This window comes from Chiloscyllium punctatum, chromosome 8 (assembly GCF_047496795.1).
Source record: "Chiloscyllium punctatum isolate Juve2018m chromosome 8, sChiPun1.3, whole genome shotgun sequence".
NCBI lineage: Eukaryota > Metazoa > Chordata > Chondrichthyes > Orectolobiformes > Hemiscylliidae > Chiloscyllium > Chiloscyllium punctatum.
This window is the reverse complement of record NC_092746.1, coordinates 128,180,449-128,198,990: the sequence shown is the minus strand read 5'-3', so window position 1 is coordinate 128,198,990 and position 18,542 is coordinate 128,180,449. Positions and strand designations below refer to the sequence as shown.

Sequence of the window (18,542 nt, the reverse complement as noted above, 5' to 3'; positions counted from 1 at the left end):
GATGCCCTGGGGTTGAAGTGTTCCGAGGTAGAAGATGAGGCGTTCTTCCTCCAGGCGTCTGGTGGTGAGGGAGCGGCGGTGAAGGAGGCCCAGGACCTCCATGTCCTCAGAGTGGGAGGGGGAGTTGAAATGTTGGGCCACGGGGCGGTTTGGTTGATTGGTGCGGGTATCCCGGAGATGTTCCCTAAAGCGTTCTGCTAGGAGGCGCCCAGTCTCCCCAATGTAGAGGAGACCGCATCGGGAGCAACGGATACAATAAATGATATTGGTGGATGTGCAGGTGAAACTTTGATGGATATGGAAGGCTCCTTTAGGACCTTGGATGGAGGTGAGGGAGGAGGTGTGGGCACAGGTTTTACAGTTCCTGCGGTGGCAGGGGAAAGTGCCAGGATGGGAGGGTGGGTCGTAGGGGGTGTGTGGACCTAACCAGGTAGTCACGGAGGGAACGGTCTTTGCGGAAGGCGGAAAGGGGTGAAAGGCGGAAATTTCCCTTCCCACGTGGTTAAAGATGCCCTCCAATGCATCGCATCCACATCCCGCACCTCCGCCCTCAGACCCCACCCCTCCAACCGTAACAAGGACAGAACACCCCTGGTGCTCACCTTCCACCCTACCAACCTTCGCATAAACCAAATCATCCACCTACATTTCCGCCACCTCCAAACAGACCCCACCACCAGGGATATATTTCCCTCCCCACCCCTTCCCACCTTCCGCAAAGACCGTTCCCTCCGTGACTACCTGGTCAGGTCCACGCCCCCCCTACAACCCACCCTCCCATCCTGGCACCTTCCCCTGCCACCGCAGGGAACTGCAAAACCTGCGCCCACACCTCCTCCCTCACCTCTATCCAAGGCCCTAAAGGAGCCTTCCACATCCAAAGTTTTACTTGCACATCCACTAACATCATTTATTGCATCCGTTGCTCCTGATGCGGTCTCCTCTACATTGGGGAGACTTGGCGCCTCCTAGCAGAGCGCTTTAGGGAACATCTCCGGGACACCCGCACCAATCAACCACACTGCCTTGTGGCCCAACATTTCAACTCCCCCTCCCACTCTGCCGAGGACATGGAGATCCTGGGCCTCCTTCACCGCTGCTCCCTCACCACCAGACGCCTGGAGGAAGAACGCCTCATCTTCCGCCTCGGAACACTTCAACCCCAGGGCATCAATGTGGACTTCAACAGTTTCATCATTTCCCCTTTCCCCACCTCACCCTAGTTCTAAACTTCCAGCTCAGTAACTGACCCCCAAACTTGTCCAGACTTGTCCTACCTGCCTATCTCCTTTTCCACCTATCCACTCCACCCTCCTCCCTGACCTATCACCTTCATCTCCTCCCCCACTCACCCATTGTACTCTATGCTACTTTCTCCCCACCCCCACCCTCCTCTAGCTTATCTCTCCACGCTTCAGGCTCACTGCCTTTATTCCTGATGAAGGGCTTTTGCCCGAAACGTCAATTTTGCTGCTCCTTGGATGCTGCCTGAACTGCTGTGCTCTTCCAGCACCACTAATCCAAAAAATGGCATATGGAATTTAATTCAGATAAATGGGAGGTGCTGCATTTTGGGAAAGCAAATCTTAGCAGGACTTATACACTTAATGGTAAGGGAACGTTGCTGAACAAAGAGACCTTGGAGTGCAGGTTCATAGCTCCTTGAAAGTGGAGTCGCAGGTAGATAGGAGAGTGAAGAAGGCATTAGGTATGCTTTCCTTTATTGGTCAGAGCATTGAGTACAGGAGTTGGGAGGTCATGTTGCAGCTGTACAGGACATTGGTTAGGCTACTGTTTGAATATAGCGTGCAATTCTGGTCTCCTTCCTATTGGAAAGATGTTGTGATACCGTTCAGAAAAGATTTACAAGGATGTTGCCAGGGTTGGAGGATCTGAGCTACAGGAAGAGGCTGAACAGGCTGGGGCTGTTTTCCCTGGAGGGTCGGAGGCTGAGGGGTGACCTTATAGAGGTTTACATAATTGAGGGGCATGGATAGGGTAAATAGACAAAGTCTTTTCCCTGGGGTCGGGAGTCCAGAACTAGAGGGCATAGGTTTAGGATGAGAGGGGAAAGATATAAGAGAGACCTAAAGGGCAACCTTTTCACGCAGAGGGTGGTACGTGTATGGAACGAGCTGCCAGAGGATGTGGTGGAGGCTGGTACAATTGCAACATTTAAGAGGCATTTGGATGGGTATATGAATAGGAAGGGTTTGGAGGGATATGGGCTGGGGGCTGGCAAATGGAACTAGATTGAGTTGGGATATCTGGTCGGCATGGACAGGTTGGACCGAAGGGTCTGTTTCCGTACTGTACATCCCTATGACTCTATTGCTCGCACGACAAAGCTTTTCACTGTGCCTCGGTACATGTGACAATAAATTCAATTAAATTCAAATCCCTCTTTCTTTATTAGCGACTCAACTGTAGTGTTTAAATAAATTCTGTCTTGCTTAAAGCCAAGTGATTTGACCAGCTGCATTATACCTGGAATATCCACCTCACATCTGCCTTACAAGGAGCAAAGAGTTAGGGTCTAAGTGACCTTCTTAAAATATTTTGAGTGGGTCTGGCCTGGTCCACAACATACATTACCATCACACCATCCTCGCCCTGCCCTAAAGCTACTGAAGAGTTAATAAACCGCTCGGAGGAGGGAAGAGATGAAGACAGAGGGATTTACAGAGGGAATCCAGTCGGCTGAAGGCATCACATCCAGTGGGGTAGGATGGGATGGGATGGGATGGGATGGGATGGAATGGAATGGAATGGAATGGAATGAAATGAGGGTAGATCTTAGAGTATTGCGAGGTTGGAGGAATTAGAAAAGTGGAGGGGGGGGGGGGGGGGGGAGCCACGAAGACACGGAGGAAGCTGGAAACAAGGAGCGATTTAAAGTGAAGACCCTATTTCATAGGGAGGCAGTCTCCCTTTCACAATGTGCTGTGTGACTGAGCTAGGTTTAAACACCCTCAACGCGTTAATATTGAGGGCAGTCAGACAGACACAGATGAGCAGCTCACTGCTACAAACGAGTCACACTGAGTCGCTGAGCAGATAAAGACCCCCAAGAATGCCCTCCATAGGGACCATTCCCTCCACAATCCCTCATTAGGTCAGCACTCCCCACTAACCCCCTCTCCACTCCTGGCACCTTCCCCTGCCACCGTAAGAGGTACAAAACCTGTGCCCACATCTTCCTCTTCCCCCTCCAAAGGATCATTTCAAATCCGGCATATTTACTCGTGCATATCATCCAACTTCATTTATTGCATCCGAGGCTCTAGATGTGGTCCCCTCTACATCAGAGCGACCAAGCGCAAACTTGTGGCACTGTTCAGGGGAATATCTCCAGTCCATACGCACCAACCAATCCCACCTTCCCATGGCTAACCATTTCAACTCACTCTCCCTCTCTCTCCCCCCCAACCCCCCGATGACATGTTCACTCTGGGCCGCCTCTACCATCTACACAAAGCCACCTGCAAACTGGAGGAGGAACACCTCATCTTCCTACAACCACAAGGCCTCAACATTGAAGTCACCAGTATCCAAAATCTACCTTCCCCCCCCATCCCATCGAAGGTCCAACCCTCCGATTCAGATCTGCCCCCTTGACCTGTCCATCTTCGGTCCCACCTATCTGCTCCACCCTCCCCACTGACCTATCACTAACACCTCCTACCTTCACCCACCTTTCCTCTAGCCCCACCCCCTCCCTCTATATATTTCTCAGCCCCCTTCCCCAACCCTGAAGAAGGGTCCTGCCTGAAACGGTGACTCACTTGGTCCTGAAATGCTGCCTGAGCTGCTGTGCCTCTTCCATCACCACACTTTACCAACAAGATAAAGCAGGGCCATCGACAGGACAGTGAGAGTCACACGCTGCAGGGAGAGATGGGGGACAGAAGGGTCACAGGTCAAGGCCCAGCCAATCAGCTGGACTCAGGAAGAGGTAGCGCTCCCTACACACTCTCCCCTCGTACCCCAAGGATACATTTCTTTCCCAAGTGAATAGAGACCAGTCACACAGGGGGCCAGTGATACACACCACACATTTTCAATTTCATTTCCATCAGCAACTGGATGTTATTCAGCTCAATCCTTATTCTTTTGGGATTGTGGACATTCTGGGGCACAGGAATCTCCCACAATCCACAACGAGGTATTTATGTCAGTGTTTTACACTAAATAATTAAAAGACAAGTAATAAGGAAGTTTTAAAAAAAAACTGACTGGACACTCTAGTCAGTGCACAAACACAGAAGAGGAATGTGACATATATATCTGAGTCAGACACTGAACACACCAGTAACCAGCTGATGGAGACACCGTTCATTCTACGGACAAAGTGATCAGGTTTTGAGGGGGGTTTCAAATGAGGAAGGGGAGGTGAGAAGGTCCTGGGAGGGAACTCCACACCATCCAGCAGCAAACAGCTCTCAGTGGGATTTACAAGGATTGCAGGATGTCCATGCCTCACAGACCTAAGCTCTCAGGCACAAGGAGGGTCCCAGTCACAGAGAGAGAGAGAGAGAGAGAGAGAGAGAGAGAGAGAGAGAGAGAGAGAGAGAGAGAGAGAGAGAGAGACCAGCTTCCTCACTGCAAAGCTGAGGCAACCACAGGCACAACAACTTCCTCCTGAGCAGGCCCAGGCCCAGCTGTTCTGGTGTAAAACCCAAATCTCCAGACTCATTTGGCTCAGAGGAATGTGATCCCAGCAAGTGGAAACACATCCTGCGAGCAGTCACGTGACTCCCTACCTAACTAGGTCTCTCTCACCCAGCAAGGAGACCTCTCCCGTCATTCATCCAACTGGAAATTCCCAAGGCGGACTTTCTCACGACCATCCAGTCTATACATCCTCCCTACGACCAGACTGCATGGTCTCAAAGTAAAGGGCTGCACACTTAAGGCAGAGGGGAGCAGGAATCTCTGCTCAGAGGGACTGAAACTGTGGAATTCTTTAGTGCAGAGGGCTGGGAGAGTCAGACTGCTAATCAGGATGGGAAGTGGGTTATGGAGGAAAGGCAGGGAAGTGGAGGTGAGTATGAATAGATCAGCCATGAACTCAGTGCATGGTAGAACAAATTCGACAGGCTGAATGGCCTCCTTCTCTCACTCTCACTCTAATTCTAATCCCCCACATATCTCCTCTCTATCCTCCTGAAGATGTGAAAAGGTAGGATTAGGCTATTCAGCCCCTTAATCCTGGTTGATTAATATCTTGGAATACAGTTTCCACAGACTCCTGACCCCCGAAATGCCTACTCACCCCCCACCCCATTGTAAATTGGGAGGCCCTTATGTGTATGCCACATCCCCTCGTTCAAACCCCACAGGTGAAGGGACATCTCTGACAGCCACCCCGTGACTGGGTATCAGTGCGATCTGCTCAACCGTCTCCAGCACTGGTCTGTGCCTCTTTAAATCAGGAGGCTGAAATGACTCAGTTCTCACAATGCAGTGTCTCTGACAACCTCGTGAAACTTCCTTACTCTATACTCCCATAATCATGACCAACATTCCCCTTGCCTTCCTCATACTTCCTGCTCCTATCTGGATTATCGTCATGAGAGACTCAGGGCGTAGAACATCCGAATGCTGCGCCCAGTCACAGAGCTCAGGAAGCTGACAATGATTAGAAATTGATTCACGAGGAGTGGGTGTTGCAGGTATGGTCAGCATTTAGCCGCTACTGGACCTTGATTGAGGCGTACAAACCCCAGAGGGGCAGGGGCAGGGGCAGGGGAGATAAAGAGAAACTTTTCTCCTTAAAATCAAGGGGTCTATAACCAAGGGGCGCCATTTGAAGGAGCAGACAGTTCAGAGACGATTTGAGGAAATGTTTGTTCAGACAGGGGGCTGTGGATTTCGGGAACTCACTGCCTGAGTGTTTGAGACAGGAAGCTTCAGAAGTATTTAGATAAGAACTTGACACACAATAGAATAGTACTGGAAAACGGGACTGGATTAGATGGATGTCTGATGGCCAGTATAGACAAGATGGGCCAAAGGGTCTCTGTCCAAGCTGTAAAAGCCCACAACTCCAATCCAAACAGGCACGAAGAGTGCCCCCTCCCCACTATTCATTGGGGGGGGGGTTCAGGGTCAGCACCAAAGAAGTGGCTGCACTGTCAGAGGGTCACCATTAAACCTACAACCTTCTGAGTGAGAGTCAAAATGACAGGGAAATGAATCACCGCAGGAACTTTCCAATAAACAGAAGCTTAATAATGATGTTATCTGGTGACAAATGACACATTAAAAACAAGGAAGGGACTGCAACAGGCTCTCACCTTCAGTATAGTTTGTTCCCATTCTGCTACCTCATCCCCTTTGACTGTTCACACGGTGAGACTTGTGATATTCAGTGTAGTCTATCAGCTGAACTGGCGCTGTCTGCAGATGCTCGAAGCCGTGCTGCTAGTCCCACCTTTCAGCAGCGTCACCTCCACAGAAACTCCCTCAGTCAGCCCTTCAGTGAATTCAAATGCAGAGTGAGCCAGGCCGAAGCCCTCTCACTCTCTCGTCAGCAGATACACTCCTTGTGAAACTCCATTCTGCACCAATCTGACCACAATAAACAACACAAGGTTTCATTCCAATCAGTCATTAGTTACTCCCCCCCATCTAGCTCCTCTTGCATTCTCTCTCTCTCTCTCTCACAGCAAGTGTTCCTCACAGCCCTGAGCCCTCAAAACAGACGGCACATAATCAGCAACTCCCCTCCCTTCCCCAAACACATCTGTCCCTCCTGCACTCCCCCTTCCTCACCCAGTCCCTCAATCATCTTCTCCCTCCGCGCCTCCCCCCCACACCCTCCCTCCGAATTGCCTTACTTCCGCTCCTATAGTCTTACCCCCTCACCCCCTCCCCTTACCCACACACCCCCTCACCCCCACCCTTACCCACACACCCCCACCCTTACCCCCTCACCCCCACCCTTACCCACACACCCCCTCACCCCCACACCCCCTCACCCCCCTCACCCCCACCCTTACCCACACACCCCCACCCTTACCCCCTCACCCCCACCCTTACCCCCACCCTTACCCCCACCCTTACCCCCTCACCCCCACCCTTACCCACACACCCCCTCACCCCCACCCTTACCCCCTCACCCCCACCCTTACCCTCTCACCCCCACCCTTACCCTCTCACCCCCACCCTTACCCTCTCACCCCCACCCTTACCCCCACCCTTACCCACACACCCCCTCACCCCCACCCTTACCCCCTCACCCCTACCTTTACCCACACACCCCCTCACCCCCTACCCTACCTCACCCTCACCTCTTTCCTTCCCCTCACCTCTTTCCTTCACTTCAGGTTCCCCTGGTCACTGAAGAATCACGTGAGTTGCACTGGTCACGTGCTAGTCACGAGGCTTAACTAGCTACGCTGTAATTGCGCATGCTCAATGCCATCTTGTGACCATTACAGCGACAGCGCCATCTTTAATACAGGCAGAATACACGCCCTCTGGTGGAGGGATATCTTCACTACCTCCTTCCATCCTCACTCCTTCCCACCCTTTCACCCTCATTCCCTCCATCTCACTCTCTTCAATTTTACTCCCTTTATCTTCACACCCTCCAGCCTACCCCCTCCACTCTCAGACCCACCCTCAGACCCTCCATGCTCACTCCTTCCACCTTCACTCCCTCCACCCTCACTCCTTCCACCTTCACTCCCTCCATCCTCACTCCCTCAAACTCACTCCCTCCAACCTCACCCGCTCCACCCTCAGACTCTCCACCCTTCCCCTCCACCTTTACTCCTTTCATCCTCACTCCCTCCATCCTACCCCCTCCACTCAGAACCACCCTCATTCCCTCCAGCCTTACTCCCTCACCCTGACTTCCTCCACCTTGCATTCCCTTTGGTCCACTCTCCTGGCGAATTCTGTAATGTATGAGTTATATAAAGCTGTAAGTTAATTATTGGGGGATTGAAGATAAGTTTAAAAAAATCAAATCGAAATCATCAAGCAGAGGTGTAGGGTAGCGAAAAGACTAACAAAACTCAGTGTGACAGGAAAGGGGTAAAAAAAAATGCAGAAGGGTGTTGCAGCAATGAAAGCCAGAGAGAGTGGTTAAAACATCTAGACTCTTTGTTCGAATGTACATAGCATTTATAAAAAGAAGAGTTGATGGTTCAAATAAAAATATGAGTCAGACTTGATTGCTGTTATGGAGATGTGGTTGGAGGGTGACCAAGCCTGGGAAACCAATATTCAGCGGTATTCAAAGTTCCAGAAGAAAGGCAAAAAGGAACATAAGGTACATAGAACAGTACAGTGCAGTACACGCCCTTCAGCCCTTGATGTTATGTCAGCCTTTTATCCTATTCTCATGTCAGACTAACCTACATACCCTTCATTTTACTATCATCCATGTGCCTATCCTAGAGTCACTAATATATCTGAGTCTACTACCACTGCTGCAGTGCTTTCCATGCACCCTCCACTCTAGTGGGGTGGCTTTGTAAATAAAAGATAGGGCAAGAGATTGTGACATGGAATCAGTTTGTGTACAAACCAGGAACCACCAAGGAAAAGAAGTTACGGTTGGGAATTATCTATAAACCCATGAAACATTGTATTCCATGCTGTGTTCTTTTACCCTAATGCACTTTGTATGGTATGATCTGCCTGTACTGCATGCAAAACAAAACTTTTCACTGTACCTAAATACACGTGACAATAATAAATGAAATCAAATCAAAAAGTTGCCCCACAGCAGGACAAATAAATGCAGCAATGTTGGAGGCATTGAGAGAAGTACAATTGCCATGGGTGATTTAATCTACACGGTAACAGCACAGGTACACATGGAAGATGAATTTGTAGCAAGCATCAGCGATTCTTTCTTCTGGCAGAACATTGCAGAATCTGTCCAGGAACAGATTATTTTCGATCTAGTAATGTGTAATGAGGCAGAGCTTCAGATTAGATTTAGATTACCTTCAGTGAGGAAACAGGCCATTTGACCCAACAAGTCCACACCGACCCTCCAAAGAGTAATCCACCCAGCCCCATTCCCCTCCCCTATATTTACCTCTGACTAATGCACCTAACACTGAGCCAATTTTAGCATGGCCAATTCACCTGACCTGCACATCTTTGGGTTAAGAGAGACCTCAAAGTTAAGGATCCTCTAGGGGTGGGATTTGAATTTCAGTTTGAGGAAGGTAAACTCGGGTCTCAAATCAACGTCCTGAACTTCAATAAGGGCAAACAGAGGTACAGAGAAAGATTCTTCTAATGTAGTCTGGGAAAACAGACTAAGGGAAAAGTCAATGGATGAGCAGTGACAGAGAATGAAACAAATATTTCAAAGTGCTCACGAAAATTTATTTTGGTCAAAAACACAGAAAAGGATGAACATCCATTATGGACCAGGCTAGACCCCTCAAAACCTTTCAAGAAGGTAGCACAGACCCTAACTTTGCTCATTGTTTTCAGCAGATGTAAAGCGGGTATTCCAGGAGAAATGCCGCTGGTCAACCCACTTAGTTTTACACAAAACAGAATTTATTTGCAAGATTACTGAATGAAACACCAACAACAGAAAACAGGATACCGAATAACTTAACCTCTCTGAAAACCCAGCAGACTAACCCAACTTAACGATGCTGTTCCAAATACTTGCAACAATCCCCACAAAAGGTAAAATCAAACACAGGGTCTTACAGGAGGGAAAAAGTCAGAGAGAGAGGACCAGCCTAGACCTGCTTCTTTGGGTCCAGCAACCTTTTTCCACACGACTGCTAAAAGCCAAACCAAACCAGAGAAAAGCTGAGCTGGGAGAACAGGCCACACCCCCTTCAATTGTCCAAGCAGTCTGTTTTTAAACCTGAAAGCCTTCTCCCTGAGGCAGTCTCGGTTAGCTATTATCAACTTGGCCCTAAACCCCTTCACCTCCAGACCTTTCGGAGTCTGCGTCATTTATGACCTCCTTGGAAAAGAAAAGCCAAGAACAGCATAACCTTGTTACAGGAGCAACATGGACACACATGGTGAACAAAGGTGATTGAGGAATGTATCCAATTGAGATATACAAAATGGTAAATCATGTGGTAGGCCAGAGGATTGGGAATGTTTTAGGAACTAGGAGCGGATGTCCAAACAAACTAATGAAGAATTTGTTGAATTTGTTAGGAGCGTTCCATCGGGTTGCAAAACTGATAATGTGTTACTCAAGAAAGGAGGGAGACTGAAAGCAAGAATCTACGGCCAGTTGGCTTAACATTTATCCCTGGGAAAATGCTCGAGTCCATGATTAAGGAAGAAATAGTAGGACATTCTGAAAAGCTAAACACAATCAAACAAAGCCAACGTGCTCAAAAAAAAAAGAATTGCAGATGCTCTACAGCTGGAGAAACTCAGCAGGTCCCACTGCATCTGTGGAGAAAGAAAACAGAGTTAACATTTTGAGAACAGTGACCCTCCTTCATAACCAGCAGAGTCATAAAAGGTCTAGAGTTCTTTGAAGATATATCATAAAGGAGATAAACAGGGACCCAGTAAATGTGGTGCATTTGGATTTCAGAAGGGATTTGATAAGGTGCCACATAAAAGATTATTGCACAAGAGTGGACCTCATGGTATTATGGGTAATGTATTAGCATACAATAAGAATTGTACACGGCGAGTACTCATGTGACTCAGCCAACATTGTCTATCGCATACGCAGCAGTCAAGGATGTCCTGAAGCATGGTACATTGGTGAGACCGAGCAGATGCTGTGACAATGCATGAATGGACACTGCACAACAATCACCAGACAGGAAATGTGCCCTCCCCATCAGAGAAGACTTCAGTGGTCCGGGACATTCGGCCTCGGACCTTCGGGTGACCATCCTTCAGGACAAGCAACAACGCAGAGTGGCTGAGCAGAAGCTGATAGCTAAGTTCGGTACCCATGGGTTTGGCCTCAACTGGGACCTTGGGTTCATCTTACACTACAGGTGACCCCACTGCACAATACACTCTCTCTCTCAAACACACGCACGCACACACACACTCCAACAAATGCAGACCCTCCCTCATACACAAGCTCTCTCTCATATACACACACATACACCCCCTGCACACACACCCTTTCACACATACCCCATCACACTCACACACACCCACTATCACGTGCACTCACACACTAACATGCACATTCAATCTGTTGCTCCTACATGCACACACATATAAGCTCATGGGGTGAATTTGTTTTTGCATTTTGCTCAAAAACTGCATGAATCCATGTAAAACTCTAATACTATCCATTCTGGCATAGAATTGGGACACAGACTTCACACCTATTACAGTCATAGAGTCATTGAGATGTGCAGCATGGAAACAGACCCTTCGGTCCAACCTGTCCATGCTGACCAGATATCCCAAACCAATCTAGTCCCACTTGCCAGCACCCGGCCCATATCCCTCCAAACCCTTCCTATTCATATACCCATCCAAATGCCTCTTAAACGTTGCAATTGAACCAGCCTCCACCACATCCTCTGGCAGCTCATTCCATACACGTACCACCCTCTGCGTGAAAAAGTTGCCCCTTAGGTCTCTTTTATATCTTTCCCCTCTCACCCTAAACTTATGCCCTCTAGTTCTGGACTCCCCCACCCCAGGGAAGTGACTTTGTCTATTTATCCTATCCATGCCCCTCATAATTTTGTAAACCTCTATAAGGTAATCCCTCAGCCACTGTCGTTCCAGGGAAAACAGCCCCAGCCTGTTCAGCCTCTCCCTGTAGCTCAGATCCTCCAACCCTGGCAACATCCTTGTAAATCTTTTCTGAATCCTTTCAAGTTTCACAACATCTTTCTGATAGGAAGGAGACCAGAATTGCACACAATATCCCAACAGTGGCCTAACCAATGTCCTGTACAGCTGCAACATGACCTCCCAACTCCCGTACTCAATACTCTGACCAATAAAGGAAAGCATACCAAACGCCGCCTTCACTATCCTATCTACCTGTGACTCCACTTTCAAGGAGCTATGAACCTGCACTCCAGGGTGTCTCTGTTCAGCAACACTCCCTAGGACCTTACCATTAAGTGTATAAGTCCTGCTAAGATTTGCTTTCCCAAAATGCAGCACCTCGCATTTATCTGAATTAAACCCTATCTGAGACGAACATAACCACCTTTGACATCAGGGAACATTTGGTGAAATGTGACAAAAAGGAGCACTAGCAATTTAAACTCAATGGGAATCAGGGAACACTCAACACTGGCTGAAGTCAAACCTAGTGTCGAGGAAGATTGTTGTGGTTGTTGAAGGCTAATCGTCTCAGCCTCAGTGAGTTACCTGGAGGAGTGCCTCAGGGCTGTGTCCTTGGGCCACCAATCTTTGTAAGACTTGGAAGATCAAGAGAAGTGGGCGCACGGAAGCATTATCACCTACATATTCCCTTCCAAGCTGCACAACATCATCCCCGATATTGCTGTTCCTTCACTGTCACTGTGTGAAACTCTGGGAACTCCCTTCCTTACAGCACTGCTAGTGTTCTTAGACCCCAAGGACAGCAGCAGTTGAAAAGGGCAGATCATCACTACCTTCTTTTGCACAATTGGGGGTGGGCAATAAATGCTGTCCTAGCCAATGGTGCTAACATCCCATGAATTAAATTTAAAAAACCACTAGTTCCCCTTTATTTACATTGCCTGTTACTTCCTCAAGGAACTCTATTAATTATTAGGCAAGATTTTCTTTACACAAAAACACACTGACGACACCGGAATGAACACTGAAAAAATGGTTGCAGAAAATGTGAACAGATTCGGTGTAACCCAGAACTTTGTGGGAAGCTCAAGAAGTGATTGCTGGGCCCCCTGCTGATATATTTGTATCATTGATAGCCATGAATGAGGTGCCAGAAGACTAGAGTTTGGTTAATGTGGTGCCATTATTTAGGAAAAGTGGTGAGGAAAAACCAGGGAACTATAAGTCGGTGAGCACTACGTCAGTGGTGGGTAAATTATTGGAGAGGATTTCTGAGAGATAGGATTCACATGCATTTGGAAAAGCAAAGACTGAATATGGGATAGTCTCAAGGCTTTGTGCGTGGGAAATCATGTCTCACTAACTTGGTTCAGTTTTTTGAAGAAATGGCAAAGAAGATTGATTAAGGCAGAATGGTGGACATTGTCTATATTGACTTCAGCAAGGCATTTGACAAGGTTCTACCTGGGTAGACTGGTTAGCAGGGTTAGATCATATGGAATCCAGGGGGAGCTAGCCAATTGGATACAAAATTGGCTCAATGGTAGGATACAGAGGGTGGTGGTAGAGGTGTGTTTTCTAGACTGGAGGCTGTGACCATCAGTGTACTGCAAGGATTGGTGATGGGTCCACTGAGTTTTACCATTTATATAAAGGATTTGGATGTGAATATAGTCGGTTATGATTTGTAAGTTTGCAGATAACAACAAAATTGGTGATGTTGTGGATAGTGAAGAGGTTATTTTTAAAATGTGACCTTGGTCAGATGGGCAAATGGACTGAGGTAATTAATGGTAGGGCCTTGGGTAGTGTGGTAGAACAGAAGAACCTATAACTCAAATCTTCCATACCCGGCAACGTCCTGGTAGAGTGTCACAAAGATCAAATCTAGGGCTCCAATTAATGTTAATCTATGTTAATGACCTGAGGGGTCGGGGGGGGCATGGTAACTCAGTGGTTAGCACTGATGCCTCACAGCACCAGGGACCCGGGTTCGATTCCTGCCTCAGGCGAGTTTGGTCTGGGTGGGTTACTCTTTGGAGGGTCGGTGTGGACTTGTTGGGCCGAAGGGCCTGTTTCCACACTGTAGGGAATCTAATCTTACTCAAACATACAAGATTCTGATGGACCTTGGCAGGGTAGATGTTGAGAAGATGCATCCTCCCTCACCCTTACTCCTTTCCCTCCTTCCATTCACGCCCTCTATCCACACTCATTCCCATTCCTCACTCACTCTATCCTCAGACCCACCATCCCTACTTCCTCCATCTTTATTCCCTCCATCCTCACTCTCTCTCTCCATTGTCACATCCTCCATCCTCAGTTTTTCCCTCACCTTACTCCATCCTCATTCCCTCACACAATCACTCTCATCCTTCTCTCCATCCTCACTTCCTCCCTCACACACCCATTCCCATCTCTCATGATCTCCGCTCTCACAACCTCCCTCTCATTTCCTCCATATTCTCTCTCTCTGCTCTTCATACTTTCCCTCATGCTTTCTCTAACCTTACTCCCTCCCTCATTCCCTCCTCTTCCTTATATCATCCCTCACACTCACTTCATCCTCACTCTCTTCCCAGTATCCCTCCCATTTCCTCCATTCCACTTCCTCCATCCCCACTCCCATTCCTCACTCCCTCTATCCTTATTCTTCCTCTTACATTTCCTCCTCCTTCACACTCCTTTCTCACTCCATCCATTCTCACTCCCTCACACTCACTCCCTCTTTCATCCCCACTCGTCTACCCTCCTCCATCTGTTCTGCGATCCATTCCTCTTTGGTCCCTCCTCCACCTCTTCCTCCTCCTTTTGTCTCTTCTCTGTCTAGCTCCTTCCCTCCTCTTCCCTGCCTTTATCCCCATCCATCCCTCCTTCAATGATCACCCCCTGCACCCTCACTCCCTCTAATCCATTCTCAGTCACTCCTTCCTCACTCACTCCATTCTAGATCCTTGCACCCTCTTGCCATCATCTTCCTTCATCACCACTCACTCCTTGTCCTCATTTCCTTGACCCCTCGGATGCTGCCTGACCTGCTGTGCTTTTCCAGCACCACACTTTTCAACTCTGGTCTCCAGCATCTGCAGTCCTCACTTTCTCCTCATTTCCTTGACCCCTCCATCTTGGCTTTCACCCCTCCTCTCCCTAGAGAACAGCACGTGGTGTAGGGGGCAACAGATGAGCGTGGATAAAGGGCTTGTTAAAAGTTTGGGCAAAGATTTGTAGCTCGGGTGCTCGTTGTTGTGGTTCTGTTCGCCGAGCTGGGAATTTGTCTTGCAAACGTTTCGTCCCCTGTCATCCACAGACTCTATCAACAAACACATCCACCTGGACCCAATATACCGGCCAGTACAGTGGACAGCTCGAACTGACAATCGGAAGCGGCAGAGACAGGCCACTATAAATGCCGGAGAAAACAGCACAGAAGCGCTTCACAGGAGGCTCCCAAGCACTGAGGATATCACCAAGACAGGGGACGAAACGTTTGTAAGACAAATTCCCAGCTCGGCGAACAGAACCACAACAAAGGCTTGTTAGCCTACAGGAAACAGAGAGGAGGTATAAATGGCGAGCTATAAGCAGAGTGCCACAGGGATTAGTGCTGGGTCCTGCATATTACAATCTATATTATGATGAATGGTATGTAATAATGTTTTAAGCTAGAGACCTGATGGGTGTCGGTTACTTCTAGAAAGTATTGCCTTTTTCTTAAAGAGAATGAAGGTCAGAGAGTCCTTCTGGAACAGTGATTAAATCAGAAGGCAGCTGAGTACAGATTCCTATGTTGTAATATTTACACTGATCACTTTACCACAGCTAGAGTAAACATTCGAGGCCATTCGCATTGTTTTCAGTTCATGGGGATCGAGAACTGAGAAACATTTTAGTCCAGCTCACTTGAAACAATAGTGTTAGCTGAACGCAATGTGTGTTGTCTCCACAGAATGGCCTTATTCAAACACCAGGACACCTCTGCTTGGTCGGGGTTTAGTCCTAGGACAGACTTCTGATTGGTTGTTCAGCCAAGGTCAGTTGCATATGTGTGTTCAGGAGGGCAAAGTTAAAAGTCACACAACACCAGATTACAGTCCAGCAGTTTTATTTGGAAGAACTAGCTTTCGGAGCGCTGCTCCTTCATCAGACGAAGGAGCAGTGCCCCAAAAACTGGTACTTCCAAATAAACCTATTGGACTATAACCTGGTGTTGTGTGACTTTTAACTTTGCCCACCCCAGTCCAACACTGGCTCCTACACATCACGTTCGGGAGGACTCACCATAGTAACAGTTTCTTGATTGGATCCTGGGTGAGTGGTTACAGGTTTGTGTTTGGACTGTAATCTGGTGTTGTGTGATTTTTAACTTTGCCCTCCTGAACACACATATGCAACTGACCTTGGCTGAACAACCAATCAGAAGTCTGTCCTAGGACTAAACCCCGACCGAGCAGAGGTGTCCTGGTGTTTGAATAAGGCCATTCTGTGGAGACAACACACATTGCGTTCAGCTAACACTATTGTTTCAAGTGAGCTGGACTAAAATGTGCCACCCTCTGCCACCCTCCTGCGAGTGGAGAAGGTAAAAGAAAATTCCAAGCTGATAGCTACTCACCCTTTCTCTCTGAAAATTCCCTTCCTGAAAGAGGAACTGGAGCACTACCTTCAGAGACACTGCAAAGGGACAATGGTGAATGAATGATTGAAATCACCATGACTACAACTTCATGTCATCCTCAAAGAGTCGGAAGGAATTGGAAGGGAACTGAAGGAACACACCTAATTGATGTCCACAGGTCCAGACTGGTGCCAGAACCGTGCATCAGAGATTTATTTTCACTTCCCAACCATAGTATTTGTGAGTGGTTTTATTTCTTTGTGTGTATTTTTGTAAGTGTATAGTTTTTTTTTAAAAGTGTTGGAGTTTAAGTTATAGAGTTATATTTTAGCAATTTATATCTGGTGTTGGTTAAAATTGCTTGCGAGGAACAATTAGTGATTTTCTTACAGAGTCATAGAGATGTACAGCATAGAAACAGACCCTTCGGTCCAACCTGCCCACGCCAACCAGATATCCCAACCCAATCTAGTCCCACCTGCCAGCACCTGGCCCATATTCCTCCAAACCCTTCCTATTCATATGCCCATCTAAATGCTTTTTACATGTTGCAATTGTACCAGCCTAATGATAAAAAGCTTGTATGCATGTTCTTCTGGATTAAACAGTCAGGTAGGATGGGGAAATTGGGGCTTTCCTCAGGTTTTCACATTTGTGACAACTCCAGGAAAACTGGGGTTTGATTTCCAGTGCCCTGCCCCAAGGAGGTGGGGACACAAGTCATTCAGAAGGCAAGTGGTACGTTAGCCTTTATCAGGAGATATTAGCCTTTATCTTGCTTCAATTGCACAGAACATTGGCAGAGACTGCATCTGGAGTATTGTGTACAGTCTTGGTCCCCTTGAATGGAGAGAAACCACAGAAAGCTGCAACACAGTGGGACCTTGGGGGAGTTGTACATGAATCACAGAAAGCTAGCAGACAGGGGCAGCAGGGAATCAGGAAGGGTCATGGAATGTAGGCCCTTATTTCACGGGGGTTGGAGTATGAATGAATGAGTGCAGTGAAATGTCCATCAGAGTAGGGAAGTCTGACTGCAACTGGAAAATAGAATATCCTTTTATTGTCACATGTACTCCAGTACAGAAGTACAGGAGCACAGTGAAACATTTTTACAATGGCTGCCTCTAATGGTACCGGGGTACAAATCTTGGATACTAAAGAGGAATAAATTGAAAAGTAGTTGCATTCCAATTCTACAAAATGAATTTAGAACTAAGACAGTTATAGTTAATGGACTGTGAGAGTAAGGTGTGAAGTTTTGCTCCACTTATTGAAGAAACTATATGATTTCACCAGAGGCGATTCAGCAAAGGATGAGGGATGGAGGGATTGTCTTATGAGCAAAGGTTAAACAGGTTGGGACTCTACTCCCTGGGGTTGAGGAGAATGAGAGGGGATCTCACTGAAACATATCCGATTCTCAAGGAGCTTGACAGGGTCAATGCTGAGAGGGTGTTTCTCCTCATGGGAGAGTCAAGGGCCAGAGGGCACTGCTTCCGAATAAAGAGACACCAACTGAAGACTGAGATGAGGAGGGAATTGCTTCTCTCAGAGAATTGAGAGTCTTCGGAACTCATTGCCACAGAGAGCTGTAGGGGGCAGAGTCATTGTGGACATTTCAGGCTGAGATCAAGAGTGTCTTGATAAGTTGGGGGAAGGGCAGGAAAATGGATGTGAGGAATGTAGGATCCTGTTGAATGGTGGAGCAGGCTTGAGGGGCTGAATGGCCTACTCCTGTTCCCAGTTCTCACAGTCATGCCTAAGGAAGGACATACTTACCACAGAGGGAACATGATGGAGGTTCACCGGACTATTTCCTGGGGTAATGAGACTGTCCCATGAGGAGATTTTGAGAAGGTTGGGCCTATATTCCCTGGAGTTCAGAAGGAGAGGCAACCTCACAGAACCTTACAGAATACTTTGAGGGGTGGACGGAGTAAATGCAGGAAGGATGTTTGACCTGGCTCTGTGGTCTACAACCAAGAGACACAGTCTCAGAATCAGGGCCAAGCCGGTATGGCACAGAGGTGAGGAAGAACCTCTTTGGTAAGAGGGTTCAGTTCTCTGCCTCTGAGAACTATGGAAGCTGATGGTATTAAATTCAAGGGAGACTGTGATAGATTTCTCATTACTAACAACATCAGGGAATGTTGGATTAGCATGGAAACCTGACATTGAAGCAGAT

The 18,542-nt window shown here is 47.8% G+C and overlaps 1 protein-coding gene across 1 annotated transcript in view; it reads right to left on the bottom strand.

Moving 5' to 3' along the window:
- The window catches only part of LOC140480295 (maestro heat-like repeat-containing protein family member 1), a 94,762-nt gene extending 87,381 nt beyond the window's left edge, over positions 1-7,381 (bottom strand). Inside the window, 2 exon segments of the mRNA XM_072574999.1 lie at positions 6,300-6,573; positions 7,314-7,381. Coding sequence (XP_072431100.1) covers positions 6,300-6,321 — 22 coding nt within the window. The 5' untranslated portion in view covers positions 6,322-6,573; positions 7,314-7,381.
- Between the last annotated feature and the right edge of the window lie 11,161 nt (positions 7,382-18,542).